General features: G+C 41.3%; 1 protein-coding gene across 1 annotated transcript in view; it reads left to right on the top strand.

Moving 5' to 3' along the window:
- Window positions 1-20298, top strand: part of ell2 (elongation factor for RNA polymerase II 2) — a 133647-nt gene that overhangs the window by 40745 nt on the left and 72604 nt on the right. The window contains exons 3-4 of the mRNA XM_067982865.1: window positions 14047-14168; window positions 16489-16652. Coding sequence (XP_067838966.1) covers window positions 14047-14168; window positions 16489-16652 — 286 coding nt within the window. The remainder of the gene's footprint in view (window positions 1-14046; window positions 14169-16488; window positions 16653-20298) is intronic.

Below are 20298 nucleotides of genomic sequence, written 5' to 3'. Positions count from 1 at the left end.
CATCCCAGCTGTAGTGCTGAAGACTTATGCTCCAGAACTAGCCACGCCTCCAGCCAAGCTGTTCCAGTACAGCTACAACACTGGATCTACCTGACAATGTGGAAAATTTCCCAGGTATGTCCTGTCCACAAAAAGCAGGACAAATTCAATCCAGCCAATTACCGCCCCATCAGTCTACTCCCAATCATCAGCAAAGTGATGGAAGGTGTTGTCGACAGTGCTGTCAAGCGGCACTTATTCACCAATAACCTGCTCATCAGCCTTGGTCCAAACATGGACAAAAGAGCTGAATTCTAGAGGTGAGAGTGACTGCCCTTGATATCGAGGCAGCATTTGACCGAGTGTGGCACCAAGGGGCCTTAGCAAAATTGAAGTCAATGGGAATTGGGGAAAACTTTCCAGTGGCTGGAGTCATACCTAACACAAAGGAAGATGGTAGTGGTTGTTGGAGGCCAATCATCTCAGCCCCAGAACATTGCTGCAGGAGTTCCTCAGGGCAGTGTCCTAGGCCCAACCATCTTCAGCTGCTTCATCAATGACCTTCCCGCCATCATAAGGTCAGAAATGGGGATGTTTGCTGATTGCAGAGTGTTCAGTTCCATTCGCAACCCCTCAGATAATGCAGTCCGTGCCCGCATGCAGCAAGACCTGGACAACATCCAGGCTTGAGCTGATAAGTGGCAAGTAACATTCGCACCTTACAAGTGACGGGCAATGACCATCTCCAATCAGAGAGTCTAACCACCTCCCCTTGACATTCAATGGCATTACCATCACCGAATTTCCCACCGTCAACATCCTGGGGATCACCATTGACCAGAAACTTAACTGGACCAGCCACATAAATACTGTGGCTACAAGAGCAGGTCAGAGGTTGGGTATTCTGTGGGGAATGACTCCCCTCCTGACTCCACAAAGCGTTTCCACCATCTATAAGGCACAAGACAGGAGTGTGATGGAATACTCTCCACTTGCCTGGATGAGTGCAGCTCCAACAACACTTGAAGCTCGACATCATCCAGGTCAAAGCAGCCTGTTTGGTACCCCATCCATCACCCTAAAGATTCACTGCCTTCACTGGCGCACTGTGGCTGCAGTGTGTACTATCTACAGGATGCACTGCAGGAACTCGCCAAGGCTTCTTCGACAGCACCTCCCAAACCCGCGACCTCTACCACCCAGAAGGACAAGGGCAGCAGGCACATGGGAACAACACCACCTGCACGTTCCCCTCCAAGTCACACCATCCCAACTTGGAAATATATCGCCATTCCTTCATCGTTGCTGGGTCAAAATTCTGGAACTCCCTTCCTAACAGCACTGTGGGAGAACTTCCACCACACGGACTGCAGCGGCTCACCACCACCTTCTCGAGGGCACTTAGGGATGGGCAATAATTGCTGGCCTTGCCAGCGACGCCCATGAACGAATTTTTTAAAAAGTTAAGACAAAAAGCAGTGTGTGTGTGGTTTACTTCCTTGGTTACTGCTTATTGGTTATTTGCTAAAATGGTGTGTAATGTGGGTGAAAACTCTGGACTTCAGCATTATGGCAACACCAGCAACATTGTATGGAGAGGGTAGCAGTCAACGAGGTCAGCTTGATCAATCCGAATAACTGCACCAGGCCAGTAGTAGAAAGCAAGTGCAACCAATAACTAGTCGCTCCTACAGGGCATGTCATGGCAAAGAGCAAGCAGCACCAACTGCACTCTGGATGGAGAGCAGGGGCAGGTCTGGCGTGTCTTGAGAGTCAACATTCTCAATAATCTCTCAGCAATCACTCAAGTCAAAGTACCACTCACGACTGCTGGATAAAAGCCTAGAAGCTGCACGAAGATGTACTATGCCAGAATTCCAAACTTTGATGAAAGAAAATGGTTGCAAAGTTTCACACTGAATGGTGGTAGATGTTTGTTAAATAAATATACACAGGAAGTACATTTACCTGTATTGTATGTAATGTTTTTTTCTACTGAATATTAGTGCTTGTGGTTAAAACAGTGTCACCATAGTCAGGTCTGTGACTCGTCAACGATTTCTATTAGGCAACATTGTTCTATTTGGAAAGTAGATTACTTTGACACAACATAATCTAGAAAGCCATTAAGTTATAGTAATAGTTACATTTAAATATTTTAATGTTAGTGCACCAGATGAGCGTAATTAATGAAATAACAAAACATGAAAATTATTTTTCATAACACTAAAATCAAATCGAACAGACTTTAAAGCATTAAAGTAAGGTGGTAATAGAAATTTACGGCACAGAAGGGGGCCCATCGTGTCTGTGCCAGCCGAAAAATAGCTATCCAACCTAATCCCACTTTCCAGCACTTGGTCTGTATCCTTGTAGGTTACGGCATTTCAAGTGCATATCCAAGTACTTTTTAAATGTGATGAGAGTTTCTGCCTCGACCACCCTTTCAGGCAGTGAGTTCCAGACCCCTATCATGCTCTGGGTGAAAAAAATTCTCCTCAACTCTCCTCTAAACCTTCCACCAATTACTTTAAATCTATGCCCCCTGGTTATTGACCCCTGCTAAAGGAAATAGGTCTTTCCTATCCACTGTTTCTAGGCCCCTCATAATTTTATACACCTCAATTAAATCTCCCCCCAGCTGCCTCTGTTCCAAAGAAAACAACTGCAGCCTATCCAATCTTTCCTCATAGCTAAAATTCTCCAGTCCTGGCAATATCCTGGTAATTTTCTATCAATAAGTATTTCTAGCTGATATCTCTGTTTTGCGTTGTCACTTTAAAAAATAAAGTTTTCCAATTTAGTGACCTTTGTACCTCTTAACCTGTTGGGAAAGTTTCCCCAATGATTTCCCAAAGCTCTTCAAGAGTTGGTGTTTTTTTTAAAGGAATGTCTGAGCATTGCTTGCCTTTCAAGTTGCAGTTTTATACGTCCATGAAATGTGATTCAGAAGAGTGCTGTTTAAATTCATTTACATTTTTCTAATAGATTTAATGGATGTATAAGTTTGTCTGCATGGAATAGTAATATCACATCAATGGAAAGACCAGCCTTTTTTCTGTTTGCTTCAGTACTGCTCAAAACAAATAAGTGGTGCCTGTACCCTTGGTAAGGCTGTAAATGGGTCTAAAATGTTCGTGTACATTCATTCACTTTTTGAGTCTTTTAACTGGTTTTGTCGGATAGTGAACCTCTTAACCAGGGTGACTAGAAAAGTAGAGGCCTATGTTTCCATATTAAGCGTGTTTTATCTTTAATAAAATGTATGTTGCACATCTTGGCCATCTTGAAAATGAATCTTAACTTTTTTGTTCTGATGCATGCTTGTAATGTACCCTGATGTGAGCTGTGACTAATGTAGGAGTCGATACTGATAGAACCAGTTAGCATTTTGGGCAGTACTATGCTGAAGTGTAATTAGATCTGTTTCCCAGCAGAGTCCTCAATTTAGGTTATACTATTAAGGGAGAGTGCTAAGTGGAAGGCCGTTAATTCTCCAATAGGACCTTTTCGCAGGCTGACGTACCGAGGATCAGCAAATCCTTTCATGCCGGGCTGTACGACGTGAAGCCTACAGACAACACTGCCTCCCAGTTGCTCCTGTCCTCTATCACAGAAGTCTTAAAGGACAGCGAGCGGGAGAGCATGGACCGGCCACTGACCTTGAACGAGCTGACTAAGGCCGTCTGGTCTTTTGAGAAGAGTAAAACTCCTGGAAGCGACAGCTTACCAGTCGAGTTGTATTCTGCTCTGTGGGACGGGATAGGCCCAGACCTACTGGAAGTGTACAAGAGCAGGCAGCGCGTCTAGAGTCCACGAGGAAAAGGCATAATCACCCTCATCTACAAGCTGAAGGGGGAGAGGGAAGAAATCAAAAATTGGCAACCCATCTCCTTGCTAAATGTCGATTACAAGATTCTGTCTAAAGCCATCGCCAACAGGCTCAAGTCTGCTCTGGAGCGGGTGATCCACCCGGATCAGACCTGTACTGTACCCGGCAGGAAGATCTCTGATAGTCTTGCATTGCTCTGATACAGTTGCCTACGTGCAGGATGGGGGTGAACACCTGCCTAATCAGCCTGGACCAGGAGGTGGTCATCGACAGAATATCCACACATACATGATGGACATGCTCTCCAAAATGGGTTTTGGGGAGGGAATCAGTGATTGGATCTGACTCAGTGGGTGGGAGTCAGAGCTTTCCAATCAGATCTGGAGTCAGGCAGGGCTGTCCCCTCTCTGCGGTCTTGTTCGTATGTCATATCAAGCAATTTTGCCGCATCCATCAGGAAGGACCGAGGTATCGGGAGTGACAATCCCAGCGGAGGCTGTCAGGTTAAGGCCTCCCTGTACGTGGACGATGTCACCGTTTTCTGCTCCGATCACTAGTCGGTCCACACACTGATGGGCATCTGCAACCGTTTCGAGCTGGCCTCGAGGGCCAGAGTGAACCGGAGTAAGAGCGAGGCCATGTTCTTTGGCAGGTGGGAGACCTGATCCTTTGTCCCCTTCACCGTCAGGTCTGACTACCTGAAGGTGCTGAAGATCTGGTTCAGGGGGACCCCTGGCCTGCACAAAGAACTGGGAGGAGTGGATCTCCAAGGCCAAACAGAAGCTTGGTATGTGGGTGGGCCCATCCCTCTCCATAACTGGCAGGAACCTAGTGATAAGGTGTGAGGTACTCGTGGTGTGCTCTACATGGCCAGGGTCTGGCCCATTCCCCACAACTCCGCCGTCACAGTCACAAGAACTATCTTCCACTTTGTCTGGAGGACCAAGGTGGAACACGTCTGCAGGGTCACCATGTACAAGCCCCACTCCAAGGAGGAAAGAGCGTCTCCAATGCCGCTCTGGTCCTGATGGCCACCTTTTGTGTGTGGCTGCCTCAGAACGTGTGTGGAGCCCCAGTACACAAACACAAAGTTTTACTACGTGCTAAGTTTCTATCTATCCAACACACTGAGAAGGCTGGGTTTGGCCACGCTGGCCGAACAGGCGCAGGACATCCCGTCCAGCTGGACTGCGCCCCCCCACTCCTCCCCACCTGTCCCAGGTGGAGAAGTTCCTGAGGAGGTACCCCTTCGACCACAAGGCCATCAGACAGTGATTGACACAAACGTCCTGAGAGTCCTGCAAGAAAAGGGTGGACTCGATCAGGCTTTTCCTGGATCAGATGATTGATGCCATTTGGCAGAAGGTCAGTTCCGGTGACGAGACAAACAGGCACCAGGATGTAGCCTGGATGGTGATGAGAAAGGCCCTCCCAGCGCGGTCCTTCCTACACACACAGAATCTCTGCCACCCGAGCCGTCCTCGAGGCTGCGGCAGGGAGGAGATCGTCGTCCATCTCTTGATGGACTGCGCCTTTGCGCAGAGGGTGTGGAGAGATATGCGTTGGTATCACAGGACACTCTGCTCTATGGGCTGTTTCCAGGGACGCACGCCGAGACAGATATTACCTGCGGCTGGAAGACAATCAACTTGGTCCGCCCGAAACCTGCTGGTCTTCCAGCTGAAGGAGCTGTCCACAACAGTGTGTTGCTGACTGGCACACTCCAAGGTCCAGGAATACATTCTACGGGACACACTGAAGCGAGGTGTGACCTACGCAAAGGTCCTATGGGGAAAGGCCACCGTCTAAAGCCACCCCACCTTGTACAGAATGTATTAGAAAATATGTACTGTTTTTAAAATTGTAACAGTGAGATCATGGTGTATACGATCTGTACTCTATTGCTTTGAACTGCTGTGCTGCATTTTGTGCCCTATATTTGAAATGTGTGTACCTTTTTTAAATTTTATGAAACAAAGCATATTTTGAAATAAAAAAAAGTTCTGCAATAGGAGATAGGAAATTAAAAGATCCTTGCTGGGCTGCGTTTGGAACTATGGAAATTTATAGAAGGAGCCCATTCGGTGCACTGTCTGTGCTAGTTCTTTGCTGGAACAATCCAGAATTAATTCTACTGCCCTGCTCTCTCCCCATATCCCTGTATTTTCCTCTGCTTTAAATATTTATCCACTTTTCCATTGAAACATACACTGGTCTCTGCTTCCCTATTGCAAAGTATTCCATGCTCCATGTGTCAATGTAATTTCTCCTAACCTCTCCTCAGTCTTGGTGACAATTTTAAATTGATGACCCCTGGTCATTAACTCTCCAACCAGAGGAAATAGCCTTTCCCTATCCCCTGTCAAAATCCGTCATAATTTTAAAAACCAGTATCAAATTTCCTACTGGCCTTTTTTTGCTCCAGTGGAAATAATCATGGTATCTCCCGTCTCTCCTTGTAACTATACTTTCTTATCCTTGGTATCCTGGTGAATCTATGCTGTCTGACTTTTAAAGCCCTTTATATAATGGGGTGCTCAAAGCTGCACATTGTACTCCAACTGTGGCCTAACTAATGTTTTGTATAAAATTGCTGTTACTTTACTCTTGTACTCTATGCCCCTATTTATAAAACCCAAAATGCTTTGTTTTTTTTTGGCTTTATCTATCTGCACTTGCAGGAAATTATGTATTTGAATCCCTAGATCTTTCTTTCCTATCCATTAACATCTTTTCATTCAGTATGTGCTTCCATTCCTTGTTTTTCCACTAACTTCTTGTTTTTCCTCCCAAACCTCATTTTTCTAAAGTTGCATCTGCTGTCTGTCTGCCCATTCTGGTAACCTGTCTATCTTCCTAAAGTCTTGGCATCTTCCCCCTTGCCAAACCCTACTTTTGCATTGTCAGCAAATTTTGAATTCTTGCTTTCTATGCCCCAATTGAAATTATTTATATATACAAAGAACAAAAGTGCACACAGCACTGATCCAGAGTATACCATTTACAACTTCTCCATGCTGAGCAACACCCATGAACCCTAACCTTTTTGTTTCCTTTCCTTTATCAACGTTTTATTCATGCAGTATTTCCTTTTGCAACATATGCCTGAATTTTTCTAACAAGCCTCCTGTACACTCTCATAAAGGCCAGCTCAACAGTGGGGCTTGAAGAAACTTATGAATAGGTAACCTGATTTTGTATCGTAGAATGGGTGCTGGCCCAGAGATGCCTAGAAGGAGGGCTGGAACATTTAAGGGAAAACAAATATGGCAGTGGAATAAAATAGCGATCTTGAGTTTTTAAGAAGCACATGGCATTATGCTGTTGGCAAATTGTCAAATGGCCTTTGACTGCAGGAACAATATGAAAAGAAATGGAATTGGATATTTTTTTTTCGTTTCTTCCTACCTCTCCAAAAAAAAAACAACTGAACTACAAGACTTCATTTGTTTTTAACGTTTAAATTCTAGAAGGCCACATCAAGATTTGCCCTGGAATATTTTTTAGGTATTGAAACTTGGCCTTGGTTATTTTTTCATTCGTATTAAATAGAAAGCAGACCATTGGCAAGTGTTCTGAATCCTTGTCCAATAGAACAGGAAAATTCAATAGTGCAGAGAAAAATACTTCCAAGGTCTTAGTTAACTTTGGAAAATACAGCTTTGAAGTTTCCAAGTACCCCAAGTTAGTAGGATGCAAGTAAAATTTTTGTTATTCATTCTCTGAATGTTACTGGAAAGGCCACCATTTATTGCCCATCCATAGTTGCCCTGAGAAGGTGGTGGGCTGCTGCCTTGAACGGTTGTAGTCCAAGTGACTGTGCTCCCACGATGCTACAGTTTGATAGGAACTTAGGAACAGGAGTAGGCCATTCAGCCCCTCGTGCCTGCTCCGCCATTTGATAAGATCATGGCTGATCTGTGATCTAACTCCGTATACCTGCCTTTGGCCCATATCCCTTAATACCTTTGGTTGCCAAAAAGCTATCTATCTCAGATTTAAATTTAGTAATTAAGCTAGTATCAATTGCCGTTTACGGAAGAGAGTTCCAAACTTCTACAACCCTTTGTGTGTAGAAATGTTTTGTAATCTCGCTCCTGAAAGGTCTGGCTCTAATTTTTAGACTGTGCCCCCTACTCCTAGAATCCCCAACCAGCGGAAATAGTTTCTCTCTATCCACCCTATCTGTTCCCCTTAATATCTTATAAACTTCGATCAGATCACTCCTTAACCTTCGAAACTCCAGAGAATACAACCCCAATTTGTGTAATCTCCTCGTAACTTAACCCTTGAAGTCCTTGATACAGCTGAGTGGCTTGTTGGCTACTTCAAAGGACAGTTAATATTCAACCGTGTTGGCATGGGACTGGAGTCACATATAGGCAAGACCGGATAAGGACAGCAGGTTGCCTTCCCTAAAGGACATTAGTAAACAATTTGGGTTTTTACCTCATTCAGACAGCTTCATGGTCACTTTTACTGATGCCTGCTTTTTATTTCCAGATTCAATTCAACTGGATTCAAATTTTCAAACTGCCATAGTAGGGTTTGAATTCTCATTCTCTGGATTATTAGTTAAGGTCTCTGGATTACTAGTCCAGTAACATAATGACTACTGTACCCCTAAATTAGGGTTAATTTGTTTACTTTTTTATTTTACTCAATACTCTCATACTTCAGTTTTCAGGTTTTTCTTTTGTAATGTTTTAAATATTTAGTTTGAAAATAGCATTTGCCTGGATAATGGGTTGTTCATTCCTGCCATTTTTAATAGAATAATAAATCTGGTAACCAGATTCTTTAAACATTTTGAAACCTATTTGCTGCACTGCTTTCATTAGTGTACAGTGGCATATTAGTAGTGTAATGATTGAACTCATTGGCAGTTAATGGTATGGACTACTCCACTCAATACAAGGCATTTAATCTACATTTCTGCTGAAATCAGTGCTTATATTTGGGGATGTTTTCGACGCTAAAATAATGTGGGTAGAAGTTAAGCCGTTGGTATGATGCTGGATACCAATCTTTTTCAGCCACTGTAGAGATATATATTGTATTATATCACGCTGCTAAATTTTGCGTCATTTATATCAAGATATGAAAATTTTTAATCCTGGTAGCCTGAAATTGTTTATCAAACATAGACGCCCAAAGGGTGGTATTGGCTTTGGTTCAACATGCATTAAGGCCAAAAACTATTGTTTAGTTACAGTTTACCAAATTATTAACTCTCCATAAAATATTTTTTACCTTTCCTTGATGCCATAATTCACCATGAGAATAAGGGGTATCATGTCATTAGACCCAGTTCATCTAATGTAATTTGCTTTTAAAAGTAATATCTGCATCCAACTAACTTGAATTCCCTAAGGTGTAATAAATGTGATAGATGATGAGGGAGTACAATTTATATCCCACAGCTCATCAGGACTAATTTCTGAAATCTCAAACTACATTTTGTCCTTCCACTTTCCTAATGCAGTTGCTTTCAAGAGTCAGGTGAGGCAAAGTAGAATCAGCATCCTCTAAGGTAGGGTAGATAAAGGGGAACCAGTGGATGTTGTATATTTGGATTTTCAAAAGGCATTCGATAAGGTGCCACATAAAAGGTTGTTACACAAGATAAGGGCTCACTGGGATGGGGGTAACATAGCATGGATAGAGGATTGGTTAATGGACAGAAAACAGTAGGGATAAACTGGTCATTTTCAGGTTGGCAGGCTGTAACTTACTGGGGTGCTGCAAGGATCGGTGGTTGGGTCTCAGCTATTTACAATCTATATTAATGACTTAGATGAAGGGACCAAGTATAATGTATCCAAGTTTGCTGATACAAAGCTAGGTGGGAAAGCAAGCTGTGAGGAGGACAGAGTCTGCAAAGGGATATAGACATGTTAAGTGAGTGGGCAAGGAAGTGGCAGATGGAGTATAATGTGGGGAAATGTGATGTTCACTTTGGTAGGAAGAACAGAAAAACAGAATATTTTTTAAATGGTGAGAAACTATTAAATGTTGGTGTTCAGAGAGACTTGGGTGTCCTGGTACAAGAAACGCAAAATTAGCATGCAAGTACAGCAAGCAATTAGGAAAGCAATGGCATGTTGGCCTTTATTGCAAGGGGGTTTGGAGTACAAGAGTAAGGAAGTCTTACTACAATTGTACAGGACCTCACCTGGAGTACTGAGTACAGTTTTAATCTCCTTATCTAAAGGAGGACATACTTGCCTTAGAGGCAGTGCAACTAGATTAATTCCTGGGATGAGAGGATTGTCCAATGAGGAGAGGTTGAGTAGAATGGGCCTATACTCTCTGGTGTTTAGAAGAATGGGAGGTGATCTCATTGAAATGTATAAGATTCTGAGGGGGCTTGACAGGATAGATGCTGAGAGGTTGTTTCCCATGGCTGGAAAGTCAAGAATTAGGGGACATAGTTGCAGGATAAGGGGTTGGCCATTCAAGACTGAGATGAGGCATTTCTTCACACAGAGGGTTGTGAATCTTTGGAATTCTCTACCTCAGAGAGCTGTGGATACTGAGTCGTTGAATATGTTCAAGACTGATAGATTTTTGGACTCTAGGGGAATCGAAGGTTATGGGGATCGGGCGGGAAAGTGGAGTTGAAGTCGAAGATCAGCCATGATCTGATTGACAGAACAGGCTCGAGAGGCCATGTGGCCTACTCCTGCTCCTATTTCTTATGTTCTTATGTTCTAATCCAAGAATTTGTGCTGCAGTTGTTAAATATCCTTATTCACCATCACCAGGAATCTTTGAAAGATGTCTGCTAGGAATTACAACCCTCTCCTAATATTTAACAATTGCAGTTGCTTCAATGCTGAATCCAGCCAGGGAAATTTTGTAATGGTCCATGGCATTTTAACAAGTTACGGTTTCCTCAAGGTCAACCTCCCTGACATTGTACCATGTTACAATTTGTGATGTTCTATTCAGAAATTGAAGTCTTTGTCCACTTGTAAAGAAGGAATGTGTAGACTGCATGGTAGTCAACTTTACAATCTTACCAAAAACACTTTTGCCATCTATAAATCTTACCGCACGTTTTGTGAAAGAATGATGCTCTTCAAACTCTCACCGGAGAGGCACTTGCAAATGTTTTCAGTGGCTGTACTCTAGAACATTGTCTTGATGAAGAGGTGCTGTCCCATGTAGTGAGCTGGTTCTGTGTGTCATAAGGACAGTTGCTGAGTGGAGACAGACATCCCCAAGGGCCAATAATCCTTCTGGAGCCTTTTCCCTTACGTGTCTAAATGGAAGGGAGAGAAGAAACAAAAGCATTAAATCCCAGCATGATTAGCATACCAGCCCTGAATGGAGGGCCAGAGATATACAGAACAACAGGTCTGCAGCAGGCTGTAGGTAAAGAAGTGTGTTGCCAACAGTCCCAGTATGTATTATGAATACTACAGGTGCCAGTTTAAGACCAGATCCTCCATTGAGCAACATGGGGCTGGCAGACTTTATGGCCAGGAAAACTGCTTACATGCACAAAGATCCACTCCCAGCTTTTGAATCAGTTTAAAATTCGATATTGGTAGAGAGCCAACTAACCTTTGGCTCTCCATTAATGTTTTAAACATCCATTTTCATTTTTTTAAAAGTTTTTTTGGAACTATAAAGAAAAAAGATACATTTTAAGTTCATATTAATTGATAAACTGTCAAAGGGTAATTTTGTGTGTTTTCTTAAAAGTTTCCTTTTTGACAATTTTTTTTTCCAGTTCCCTCTGGAAACCTTGCCTCTGATCAAAAATGAAAATCTTGGTCAGTCACTACATACTACAGATTTCTTTCCCTTAAACTCCATGGATGTTATCCTTTTTAAATATTGTTTTGTAAGGGTTACATCCCAAAATTATTAAACCCGTTTCCCATATTGAAAGATTTCATAGTTTACTCTTAATTTTGATTGGGCACTCAACATTGGTGGTTAGTGCCAGTGCTGCTGCTTGGGCACTTGGGTATATTAGGTCACAGGGACATTGCAAATAGAGCAAACTTTTGTTCTTGCCAATCAAGATACATGCTTTTTCACTCAAACTTACACAGTTGGACTAACTAATATGTTTGAGTAACAAAGCAAGTGTTTTGATTGGCAAGAACAAAAGTTTGCTCTATTTGATCACCTGCAGTCAATAGAAGCCTTCAGCCTCTAAAATGACGTCAAACATTTTGGCAGCTGTCATAATGTTACACGTGATATCCAAAAACTCTTGACATTCCCAGTGATGGGACTCTAATAGTGGGTGAGTGATGAGCAGATTTTCTTGTTGGTTACATTGGTGGGTAAACTCACAGGAGCAAGATTACTACTTTTGCCTTGTCTTGTATAAAATAAAGACCTATTTTAATATTAGAGTATCAATTTGGCCTTGCTGCAGGATGCCTAGATGATTTCAGATTCTTGACAGATCATCTGATCAAACTGCTTAATACCATGGTAAAACACCAGATAATTCATGAACAGCCCTTCGCTTTGTGACCTCAGTCCACTAATCATAGGACTTATCCTAGCTAGATTGATATATGCAATTTTATGCACACAATATGTTGCTTATTATCTATACAATAGAACTATCACAATATCTTCTTCACTTTTCAATCTGTCATTCCCTACACATCACTGAAGTGGACTGGGGTCATTCGCTTTGGATCTGAGAAATAAAAATCTGAATATTTTCATTATGGTGAAAGACTAGGAGCTATGGATGAGCAACGGGTGTCAATATACACAAATCATTAAAGCTAGTGCACAGGTACAAAAAGTAATCAAAAAGGCTAATGCAATGTTGACCTTTATCTCAATGGAGTTGGAATTCAAAAGTGTGCAGAACCTTGGTAAGACCCCACCTGGAGTACGGCATTCAGTTTTAGGCACCGAGCCTCAGGAAAGATATATACAGTGCAGATTCAGAATGAGACCAGGGCTTAAAGGATTAAAGTATGAGGACAGGTTGCATAAACTTGGCTTGTTTATCTTTGAGTTTAGAAGGTTGAGGGTTAATCTAATCAAGGTAATTAGAAAGGTAAAGGAATACGATGGGGTAGATACAGAGAAACAATTTCCTGTGCTGCATATTCTTAAAATTAGAGCTAGGCCATTTAGGAGTGAAATTGGAAAGCACTTTTTTCCACACAGATTAGTGGAAATCTGGAACTCTCTCAAACTGCTGTGGATGTTGGGTGGGTCAATTGAAATTTTCAAGACGATTAATAGATTTTTGTTGGGTAAGGGTATCAAGGGATATCAAGGTGGGTAAATGGAGTTGAGGTACAGATCTCCCATGATCTAATAGAATGATGGAACAGGTTCAAGAGCCTGAATGGCCTACACCTGTTCCTGTGTTCCCATTCAAGGACCCTGAGAGGAAAGGGAGGTTGGAGATGGGCTATTGCATAGTGGACGGAATGGTAGATGATGGGCCTTTTGATAGGGGAGGTGGTGACCACTACGCTACTGCACTTCTTAAATTGTTGCTAACAGCAAGAAGAGAGGTTAGGAGAAATTTATTTATGTAAAGGGTTGTTAGTGCATGGTATGCTTTGGCACTGGAAGTGGCTGAGTCAGATGCCATTGCATCATTTAAGGGAAAATTGGGAAAATATTTGAAGCTGAGAAAACATAATGCTATGGGGACATTGTGAGGCAGTGGGATTAGTTTTGGTGCTCTAAGTAAACTTCTATGGTTCTTCAGGGAAAACAAATAACATCTCATACTTCACTTGGCTGTCCAAATTAAAAGCTTCAGCATGATCAATGAATACTAATAAATGCTTTCTTACGCGTGGGCACTGATGTTTCTATGACCTCTATTCCACTTTGTACTTTGGGTAATCTGTTGGAAATATTATAAAGACAAATGCCAATTAAATGTGTGCTAAGATATGATCTTCCAACAAATGTCTTGTAAATGAAGTTGATATTTCAATTTCTCCTGAAATGGAAACTCCATTGCTAGGAAAGACTGTATGGAAACTCGGCCAGTAGTGATAGCTAACTTCTCTTTTCATTCAGTCCTTCAGGTTGTGTGAAAACCTGTTGCTAGAGATACTTTTTCCCCCCCTTCGGTTGCATTGTTCTCTAAGCACTATGCTGAAAAGGTTATATTGATTAATTTATCCAAGGATAACCTGCTGCAGATCGGTTTTCTCTTTCTTTAAAAGAAAAGGACTTTTTTCTTTCAATTGCTAGCATTTATTTTCATTTCTCCATAGTTGATAAAGATTCCAAGAACAGATGCCCGCAACGAAGTGCGAAATTTTGACTTTTATGTATCCAATGTTGGAAAAGATAACCCTCAGGGAAGCTTTGACTGTGTCCAGCAGTATATCTCCAGGTACTGTAAACCAGTGTTTTTATTTATAGTATTGTGGATGACTCCCAAGTTTTAAAAAAAAAACAATTACAGTATATACATTGGACCCTATTGAATGTTTATTCAACGAGCTAACTTGATCAAAGAATGCCTAAGTCAACCTGTTTGTTCCAAATGTTAGATCATTTGTTTGTATCCTGTTTGCTTTTATATAAGAAGTCACATTATGACAGTGTTTTGATCTAAAAGAAAATGCATGGTAGAATGTGGCAGGTTGTAGGAATTTGCAGAAACTGTTGGTGAATCCGGCAGGTCACATAAATCATTCAATGATTGCACATGTATGGGATTAAAATATTATGGGGTACAATCATACTCCGTGATTTCAAGAAACCAAGAATTCTGATGGTTATATGGAACAGTTCAAGAATCTCCATCTTGCTTATCCAATCTCATTTTATGATTTTAAAATACTGCCATTTCTGCAATTTTACTGCTACAAAACAATGGGTATAAGTAAGTGAAGCAAACAACCTACTCCATTACTCCAATTTGTGAAAACACTTGTGTGCAAATTGGCAAGCACTGGCAATGCTTTAAACGATTATCTAAAAGAGTAATGACCGGTCTAGAAGGCAAGGATGGCGCAATGGGTTAACACACACGTTTCACCTCTAGGATGTGGCTTTAAATTGAGCTTGGACTGATGGAATGATTGGCTGCTATCTCTACTGACTGTAAGAGTCCCATACAAAATTAATTTGGGTGGTTTCAACCCATTTCATAGTACATATGGGTCCACAGCACACAATTTCTACATAAATTGGAACTAAACTAATGCATCTTACTCAAAGGTTATAAGTATGGCCACAGCAGGAAATGGGAAGGGGGTAGAAGAATCTTGCAGTATTGGGGGGTGTTCTGGGGGTAAGGCTTATGGTTGTGGCAGAAAGGGAATTTTGTTCCACATGTGGTTGCCCTAAAGTGGGAAAATATTCCATTGTTCAGCACTGACATCCCTCAATGTGATGGCCACAAAAAGGGATTGAAAGGCATGTAGTTGGATAAAAAGAAACTAAATTAGTATTAATGAACTAGGGAATAAATCATTTGGAATTACTAAAGCAGTTAGAAAATTATGTCAAGACAACGTAACCAGTAAGTTCAATAGGAGGATAATAAACATGATGTGGAGATGCCGGTGATGGACTGGGGTTGACAATTGTAAACAATTTTACAACACCAAGTTATAGTCCAACAAATTTATTTTAAATTCCACAAGCTTTCGGAGGCTTCCTCCTTCGTCAGGTGAACGGTGTGGAAAAATTTTTCACACATTTTTCCACACCGTTCACCTGACGAAGGAGGAAGCCTCCGAAAGCTTGTGGAATTTAAAATAAATTTGTTGGACTATAACTTGGTGTTGTAAAATTGTTTACAAAGGATAATAAACGGCAGATATTTTAAAAACATGTCACTTAAAAGCCCCAAGTGGCCAGGATGTTGTTGAAATATACCATTGAAAAATACCATTAGTATGCAATGGTGTTTCTGGCAGGTATTTTTTAGATCAAATTTTATATTTAATTTCATATTGAAGTATGCAGTAGACCTGCTGTTAATGAATTAATACATCTTGTACAACTTTTAAGATTGGTTAGAGGTACTTAACCCAAATATGTTTGTTTCTGAGCTGTATTGTTATGTGATGCACAACATTAAGGGGTATATATTTTTCCATTCACTAATGTTAAGCAAATAAAAAGTCAGCATGAGTATTAACAATATAAAGTTCCCACACTTCGTACTCATTGATTTTGTTAGTAACATTAGTAAATAGAGGACAACGTAGCCCAACAGACTAATATATATGTACTGGCCTCCGACTACTGTTATGAGTCCACTTGGAGGAGGAGGAACTGAAAGAGTGAATAATTTAAAGGTGATCAGATGATACAGAATTGGGAAGTTAATGGCTAAACCAAAATTGCAAAAATAATAGTAAATCTTTTAACTGCTAGTTTGTGAACTCGTATCTTTCTGCACCTCTCCCCAAATGGATTGTTCCAGCTGTAGGTGTATATCCAGAGTTACTGTTGAATTCTATCTGATTACATGCATTGAGAAACGTTATTATTTAATTATAACAAATTTGGGAATGGAATAAAAGATGTATAAAGTGGTCAATTGTGCAGTATAATATACAATTCAACATAACCATTTTTAATAAAAGCAACTTTTATTCAAATATAGCTTAAATTTGTTAATGTTATGAAGGTGATGGAACATTGAAGTTAATTTTATCTTTTTACATAATTTAACATCCAATCTCTCTCTCTAGCAATGGAGTTGCAGAACAGGACTGCTTTGGAAGTATACAGGATAAAATTACAATATGTGCAACAAATGATTCTTATCAGATAACACGAGAACGGATGACTCAAGCAGAGGAAGAAACCCGTAGTCGAAGTACCAAAGTTATTAAACCTGGTGGACGATATGTAGGTAAGAGCAAATTTTTTTTTCATGGAAAGTATGTGAACTCGAGGAAAACCATCTATGAATAATGCCATGTTTGTATTGCCCAGCAGGCTAACAGCTGAAAACAAAAGTATAGGGATTATGTCTGCATTTTTTTTTCAAAATCGTGGCTCTCAACTTTATTTCTGGCTGTTATGCTTTCCAATAGCTGAGAAATCTCCAAACAGGCTAGAAAACATGACTGCCGCAATATCTGATAGCAGTGGTTATATTCCAGCGGCATCTGCAAAAAAAACACCTCTTTTCATAAGTCTGTGATCCCCAGCGCTCTATTTACTATGTGACCACCGAAGTCAATGCTATCATCAGTGACAGTGTTGTACAATAAAGGTATCGTAAAGTGATCAGGTTGACCAGATGTGTACTGTTATTTAACGTACATTTATACTCTGCTGTTTCCTTTGTGTAGCCCTAAGGAGTGCAACTTACATGCACTGTGTTACCCTATTTATGCTGCTGATTTATTCTGGTCTCTGTGTCTCGGAAGATAGCCATATGACATTCTATACAGCAGGCTGCCCAGGGAATTTGATATTGAGCTGGCATCGCTCTGCACGTCATGACCCTGTTTCGTGTCATGACACAAGCACACTATAGCACCAAACTGGTTCAGAACATTGATGTAACACAAAGTTAATAGGAGATCAGGAGACCCATGAAAAAGTGTATTCTGTCATTAGTACAAGGTAGATTGGGTCATTTGTATTTCCAATTGTGGCCGAAAGCAGGAGATCTCTGCATTTGCTTTCAGCTGTGTTTTGTCGTGCTTCTAGAATTAATTTGTGCTGTGCTGCTCTAGAAACTCCTTCAGCTGTACGAGTTTAAAACTACAGTGTGACAACTTAAAATTGCATTTCACACAATATGTTCTAACGATCTTTACACTTTGTAAGTAAAATTTAAGACTTGTCACGTGCTTACTGTGTACAAATTGGAATGGCATAACTTTTGCAGAGCTGATTTTTATTGTCTTGAAGGAAGAAGAGGAGAGAATTTCAATTTACAAAGCACCATATTGCATTTCAACATGTTTGAAAACACTTCACATACAAATTAAGTCACTTGCTATATAGGTTAAAGTGGCAGTTAATTTGCTTGCAGCAAAGTTCCACAAGCAGCAGTAAGTTTTTAATGGTGTTAGTTGAGGTGCCCAGGATATTGGGACAAGTTCCTGCTCTTCTTTGAATCATATCTCAACAGGCAGATAGCAGCTGTGACTATACAATACTCCCTCACTACTAGGTGTCAAACAAGATTCATTTGCTTCTGACTCCAGTGCTTGTGGTACTGAGCCAAGCTGATCAAGAAATTGGTATCCAAGAATTGATAGCACAATTAAATCTTTTGCAACAAATTTAAAAATCTTAATGGATTGCATTATTTTTGGTTGAACCTTTTAAACTTCAGTTATTTTAATGTGGTTCAATTCTTCCTATTGCAACCTCATAATCGCAACAAAGGTACACTCAATTAAGCTGAAAGACAGTAAGTCAAGAATTGATTCTCCACTCCATCTAACCATCTTCAACAAGAGAAAGAGTCTAACCACCTCCCCTTGACTTTCAATGGCATTATCATCGCCGAATCCCCCACCATCAACATCGTGGGAGTCACCATTGACCAGAAATTTAACTGGACCAGCCACATAAATACTGTGGCTACAACCCATCCACCACCCTAAACATTCACTCCCTTCACCACCGGCGCACAGTGGCTGCAGTGTGTACCATCCACAGGACGCACTGCAGCAACTTGCCAAAGCTTCTTCGACAGCTCCTCCCAAACCCGCGACCTCTACCACCTAGAAGGACAAGAGCAGCAGGCACATGGGAACACCACCACCTGCACGCTCCCCTCCAAGTCACACACCATCCTGACTTGGAAATATATCTCTGTTCCTTCATCGTCACTGGGTCAAAATCCTGGAACTCCCTTCCTAACAGCACTGTGGGAGAACCTTCACCACACAGACTGCAGCGGTCCAAGAAAGCAGCTCATCATCACCACCACCTTAAGGGCAGTTAGGGATGGGCAATAAATGCCGGCCTCGCCAGCGACGCCCACATCCCACTAATGAATTTTTAAAAACTCAATGACTCTTCAGCTAATCACTGTTGTGATTGAATCCTCAATAATGGCTATGTAGCACTTTGGGATATTTTGAGGACATAAGTCACTATATAAATGCAAATTCTCTCACTTTTTATATTAATGACTTAGATGAAGGGACTGAATGTAATGTATCCAAGTTTGCTGATGATACAAAGCTAGGTGGGAAAGTAAGCTGTGAGGAGAACGCAAAGAGTCTGCAAAGGGATATAGACAGATTAAGTGAGTGAGCAAGAAGGTGGCAGGTGGAGAAATGTGAGGTTATTCACTTTGAATAGAATAGAAAAACAGAATATTTTTGAAGGGTGAGAAACTATTAAATGTTGGTGTTCAGAGGGATTTGGGTGTCCTTGTACACGAATCACAGAGTCAACATGCAGGTACAGCAAGCAATTAGGAAGGAAAATAGTACATCAGCCTTTATTGCAAGGGGGTTGGAGTACAAGAGTAGGGAAGTCTTCCTGCAATTATACAGGGCTTTGGTGAGACCACAACTTGAGTATTGTGTACAGTTTTGGTCTCCTCACCTAAAGATATATTTGCCTTTAGAGGAGGTGCAACAAAGGTCCACTAGATTGATTCCTGGGATGAGAGGGTTGTTCTATGAGGAGAGATTGAGTAGAATGGGTCTATACTCTCGAGTTTAGAAGAACGAAAGGTGATCTCATTGAAACATATACGATTCTGAGAGGGCTTGAGAAGCTAGATGACGAGAGGCTGTTTCCCCTGGCTGGAGAGTCTAGAACTGGGGGCATAGTCGCAGAATAAGGGGTTGGCTATTTAGGACTGATGAGAAATTTCTTCACTCAGGGTTATGAATATTTGGAATTTTCTACCCCAGAGGGCTGTGGATGCTCAGTCATTGAGTATATTCAAGGCTGAGATTGATAGATTTTTGGACTTTTAAGAGAATCGGGGGATATGGGGATCGGGCAGGAAAATGGAGTTGAGGTTGAAGATCAGCCCTGATCTTATTGAATGGTGGAGCAGGCTCAAGGGACTATATGGCCTACTCCTGCTCCTATTTCTTGTATTCTTATAAATCTGTGATTTGTTTGGCTCTCGGCTCGCTCTTGCTCACATCTCTTCAGAGGACAATACCGTAATACACTGTGGGTGAATTTCTGCGGGGCTTTTCCCAATTGTCTGTAATAACCCCGGCAAACAAGCTGAGATCCTAAAAAAATTGCATAAATGCTGTTTGTCGTTTCCCTGGGGCTTTTCTGCTGAAGTTACAGCAGACAAGCCGGACAACTCCTGCAGAAAATCATCCCCGCTGTCTCTAATAAATTCATTCCAAGCATATGCATTTTGGTCGGGTGATCTGTAGATAAGGCCACATATTTGGCTTGTCCTTAGTTAGCAGTAGCCTTGTCATGCACGTGACTTTGCAGAACCTTTCTTCAGATAAAATGAAGGTTGGATAATTTACTTTAAAAACTGGAGAATCTCCAGTCACATTGGAAAGTAAGATGGCTTTACCTGCAAACATTTATTAAGT

Source organism: Heptranchias perlo, chromosome 4 (genome assembly GCF_035084215.1).
Source record: "Heptranchias perlo isolate sHepPer1 chromosome 4, sHepPer1.hap1, whole genome shotgun sequence".
NCBI lineage: Eukaryota > Metazoa > Chordata > Chondrichthyes > Hexanchiformes > Hexanchidae > Heptranchias > Heptranchias perlo.
This window is presented reverse-complemented; position numbering and strand designations above follow the sequence as displayed.